The sequence below is a fragment of the Notolepis coatsorum genome (genome assembly GCF_963971535.1).
Source record: "Notolepis coatsorum genome assembly, chromosome: 5".
Classification (NCBI taxonomy): Eukaryota; Metazoa; Chordata; class Actinopteri; order Aulopiformes; family Paralepididae; genus Notolepis; species Notolepis coatsorum.
In genome coordinates this window covers 138,258,037-138,263,036 of record NC_140169.1, presented here as the reverse complement: position 1 = coordinate 138,263,036, position 5,000 = coordinate 138,258,037, and the positions used below count along the sequence as shown (strand labels likewise).

At 45.8% G+C, this 5,000-nt stretch overlaps 1 protein-coding gene across 1 annotated transcript in view; it reads right to left on the bottom strand.

Annotated features, from left to right (window-relative positions):
- The window catches only part of syne1a (spectrin repeat containing, nuclear envelope 1a), a gene marked incomplete at its 5' end in the record, with an annotated part of 228,874 nt that overhangs the window by 13,472 nt on the left and 210,402 nt on the right, over positions 1–5,000 (bottom strand). Inside the window, 6 exon segments of the mRNA XM_084314285.1 lie at positions 92–160; positions 1,130–1,385; positions 1,387–1,473; positions 3,282–3,305; positions 3,307–3,444; positions 3,446–3,475. Coding sequence (XP_084170411.1) covers positions 92–160; positions 1,130–1,385; positions 1,387–1,473; positions 3,282–3,305; positions 3,307–3,444; positions 3,446–3,475 — 604 coding nt within the window.

The window sequence follows — 5,000 nt, the reverse complement described above, 5'->3', positions numbered from 1 at the left end:
GTCACTGGTATACTGGTGCTTTGAGGCATTAGCATGCGGACGCTATGGGGGGGGGGCGGGGGAGGGGGCGGGGTTTGCCGTTGTTGCCTACCAGAGGAGGACCTCAGTGTGCTCTCAGTCAGTTTGATATAGGCCTCTGGGCTCTCTGGGATTACTACATCTGGGAAGAGAAACATACAGCCCACTACTTATAAGGTGTGTACGTGTGTGTGTGTGTGTGTGTGTGTGTGTGTGTGTGTCATATCTGTTTGCAGCGACAGCGTGGAGAGTTAACATTATTTACCTATGTTTGTATCTAAGAGCTAACATTATCTACCTACTGTATATTTGTATTGAAGAATTAACTTTATCTACCTATGTTTGTATCTAAGAGTTTACATTATCTACCTATGTTTGTATCTAAGAGTTTACATTATCTACCTATGTTTGTATCTAAGTGCTAACATTATCTACCTATGTTTGTATCTAAGAGTTTACATTATCTACCTATGTTTGTATCTAAGAGTTTACATTATCTACCTATGTTTGTATCTAAGAGTTTACATTATCTACCTATGTTTGTATCTAAGTGCTAACATTATCTACCTATGTTTGTATCTAAGAGTTTACATTATCTACCTATGTTTGTATCTAAGAGTTTACATTATCTACCTATGTTTGTATCTAAGAGTTTACATTATCTACCTATGTTTGTATCTAAGAGTTTACATTATCTACCTATGTTTGTATCTAAGAGCTAACATTATCTACCTATGTTTGTATCTAAGAGTTTACATTATCTACCTATGTTTGTATCTAAGAGTTTACATTATCTACCTATGTTTGTATCTAAGAGTTTACATTATCTACCTATGTTTGTATCTAAGAGTTTACATTATCTACCTATGTTTGTGGTTTAGATGTTCTGCATATTTGAAAAAGGTAAATAAAAGGTTTTGTATCAAACAGTAGGAGCACGGGGGAAAGCAGCGTAGTGGAATAAGATGAGCGAGAGCCTGAGCCCTACTGTCACGTCATGTACCACGTCAAGGTCGGTCACGTGTGAATGTCGTGTTATTAATCATCCATCTACTCATCCGTCCCATTCAAACAGCAGACAGTGGGGGGGGACGACGATGACGACACCAACCTGACAGCACGGTGGTGGTGGCGGACGTCCTGAGGTACTCATCCTCCTGCCCCTGCCCCCGGCTCCTCTCGGCCCCCAGGGCCCGCCCCCCGGCGCTCTCCAGGTCCCGGCTCAGGTCGTAGTCGTGGTCCCACTCCAGAGGGATGGAGTCCACGCTGGCCGGGGTGTCCCGCCCCGAGCGCTCGGCCCGGACCAGGCCGCTGCCGCTGCCGCCGGCCGTGACGGAGGTGGAGCGGCTGGAGGTGCGCGGCAGGGGGGGAGTCTTCCCACTGGAGCTCCGAGAGGTCGCCGCCTTCCTCCATGTCCAGCTCTCTGTCCGAACCCTCCAGGTCGTCATCCACCAGCTGGAGGGAGAGGAGGCGGGGAGGGAGGGAGGGAGGGAGGGAGGGAGGGAGGGAGGGAGGGAGGGAGGGAGGGAGGGAGGGAGGGAGGGAGGGAGGGAAGGAAGAGGGAAGGAGAAAGGGAGAGAGGGAGGAAGGAAAGGAGGGAGGGAGGGAGAGAAGGAGAAAGGGAGGGAGGGAAGGAGAGAAGGAGAAAGGGAGAGAGGGAGGAAGGAAAGGAGGGAGGGAGGGAGGGAGGAGGGAAGAAGAGAAGGAGAAAGGGAGGGATCAGGGAAGGAGAGAAGGAGAACGGGAGGGAGGATGGAAGGAAGGAGGGAGGGAGAGAAGGAGAAAGGGAGGGAGGGTAAGGGAGAAGGAGAAGTAGAAAGAAAGGGAGAGGGAGGGAGGGAGGGAGGGAGGGAGGGAGGGAGGGAGGGAGGGAGGGAGGGAGGGAGGGAGGGAGGGAGGGAGGGAGGGAGGGAGGGAGGGAGGGAGGAGGGGGGAACGGAGGAAGAGAAGGAGAAAGGAGAAGGAGGGATGAGGGAAGGAGGGAGAAGGAGAAAGGAGGGAGGAGAGGAAGGAAGGAGTGAGAAAGAAAGAAAGAAAGAAAGAAAGAAAGAAAGAAAGAAAGAAAGAAAGAAAGAAAGAAAGAAAGGAAAGAAAGAAAGAAAGAAAGAAAGAAAGAAAGAAAGCAAACAAACAAAGAGAGAAAGAAGTCAGTTAAACCTGACAGTGTTCCTACCAGCAGCTGACACTGAAAGGGGTTTTGACATAAGACGCAGCAGGGAACACAGTGAGCAAGGCACCGTGAGGTGAGAGTATGAGGACAGCCAGTACTCTGCTGCCTGGCAACACAATTATGTTAAGTGTGTTTATGATGTCGGCCAGAGGTGGTGTAAGAACTAGCTCAAGTGTGTTTATGATGTCTGCCAGAGGTGGTGTAAGAACTAGCTCAAGTGTGTTTATGATGTCTGCCAGAGGTGGTGTAAGAACTAGCTCAAGTGTGTTTATGATGTCTGCCAGAGGTGGTGTAAGAACTAGCTCAAGTGTGTTTATGATGTCTGCCAGAGGTGGTGTAAGAACTAGCTCAAGTGTGTTTACAAAGTGTGTTTACAAAGTGTGTTTACGAAGTGTGTTTACGAAGTGTGTTTACGAAGTGTGTTTACAAAGTGTGTTTACAAAGTGTGTTTACGAAGTGTGTTTACAAAGTGTGTTTACAAAGTGTGTTTACAAAGTGTGTTTACGAAGTGTGTTTACAAAGTGTGTTTACGAAGTGTGTTTACGAAGTGTGTTTACAAAGTGTGTTTACGAAGTGTGTTTACAAAGTGTGTTTACGAAGTGTGTTTTTACGAAGTGTGTTTACAAAGTGTGTTTACAAAGTTTGTGCTGCGAGTGAACTGTTCACAGAATGGCTTTATGGAAAATTCTCACATACCACCTGGCAATGTGTGTGTATGTCGGGTATGCTATTGTGCATGCACCGTATGTCCAATGCATTGACATGTGTGTGTATGTACCATGCGGTATGCACTATACTGTATGTGTATTTCCCCAGTATATACTGTGTCCTGGATATACTATGGATATACCATGTATATGAACCAGGGACACTGTATGTGCATGCGTATCTTTTGCATAGTAAGTGTGTGTGTGTGTGTGCATGGATGAAGGTATGGTGTGTGTGTGCATGGATGAAGGTATGGTGTGTGTGTGTGTGTGTGTGTGTGTGTGTGTGTGTGTGTGTGTGTGTGTGTGTGTGTGTGTGTGTGTGTGTGTGTGTGCGTGTGTGTGTGTGTGTGCACGTGTGTGTGTGTGTGCACTGGTGTCCTCACCGGCAGGCGCGTGAGCTTCTTGTAAGTATCTGTCGACGCGCCCGAACACCTCCTGGCAGTACCTCTGCAGCTCCTCCAGCTCCTCCTCGATGACGGCGGCGTCCAGCGGCTCGCTCTTCTCGATCAGCGCCTCGCCCTGCCGGAACACCAGCTCGATCTTCCCCCGTGTTCAGAGCGATCTCCTGCTGGAAGGCCTGGACGAGCACATGCACACGCACGCACACACACACACACCGCAAGGGTCAAGAGGTCAGGGTTCCAGGAGATGGCCTGAAGGGTTAGGATGGTTTACGTTTGTGATTTCATACTCCGTTTGATACAAAGTGTATCTGACTCACTACCCTCACAAATGTTTGTCTGAAGAAGTCTGTCACCAAAAAAATTACGTGTATTTTTTCTTGTGGAAAATATATGAACTGGTGGAATGTGTGTGTAATGTACATTTTAACAATGAATAAAACATTTATTTATCTATTTGTAATAATATGCGTTATATACGTCAAATAAACGAGTTATCAACATGCTAACTTTGACACTAATATATAATAATACTAATACTAATATATATACAGTACATGAGGTTAATGATCTCACAGCTGTCTCTTCACCTGCTGGTAGTGATGTTCCGGAGCAGGGGGGGGTGCCCAACCTTTTTTGAACCAAGATCTACTTTTTCATTTACCACCTAGCCGAGAGCTACCAGTCACAATTTGACCTACTCTCGGCTAGTATTAGTATTATTTAGGGATGCTCGATATTGGCTTTTTTACCGATACCGATATTCCGATATTGTCCAACTCTTAATTTCCGATACCGATATCAACCGATACCGATATATGCAGGGTTTCCCCGTCCAAAAAACTGAATAATTTCAGGTAACTAATAATTTCACTGGATATATATATAACAAATATTGTTATTGTTTTTTTTTGTTTTTAAACCGATACCGATATTTCCCGATATCACATTTTACTGCCGATATCGGCCGATAATATCGGACATAATACCCATTCAATATGCACATGACAGAACATATCATATGGCATAATGAACACAAATCTGTCAGTGCCGAGTCCGACCTCATCTTAAATAACAAAACAGCATTGCTTGTTGTAGTTAACAAAGAGAGGCAGAGTTGATTTTCCAACAAAAGATAAAAAAAAAAAAAAATGTATAATCGGATTTTATTAATCGAGATCTACTTGAAATCAGCCCGCAATCTACCTGTCGATCGCGATCGACTGGTTGGGCACCACTGTTCTGGAGTATTCAAACCCCCAAAAAAGCAGTCCTACCATTCTCTCTCTCTCTCTCTCTCTCTCTCTCTCTCTCTCTCTCTCTCTCTCTCTCTCCCTCTCTCTCCCTCTCTCTCCCTCTCTCTCTCTCTCTCTCTCTCTCTCTCTCTCTCTCTCTCTCTCTCTCTCTCTCTCTCTCTCTCTCTCTCTCTCTCTCTCTCTCCCTCTCTCTCTCTCTCTTCTCCGTCCTAGAGGCACGGTCTGCGTCTCATTCTCACTCTATGTTTGCTTTACTCATAGTCAAGCAATCATGACCACGCACGCAAACTCAATGCAAAATGTGCAGATCATGACAAATGCCTGTAATCACTGCAGACATTTGTTGCGTCTGTTAAGCAACACATTTCACATTGTAGCCTATTTGCTCGTGGGTCGTTTCCAAGCAGAAAAAGTTGACCACATTGGTTAAAAGACGCTTTGTAGC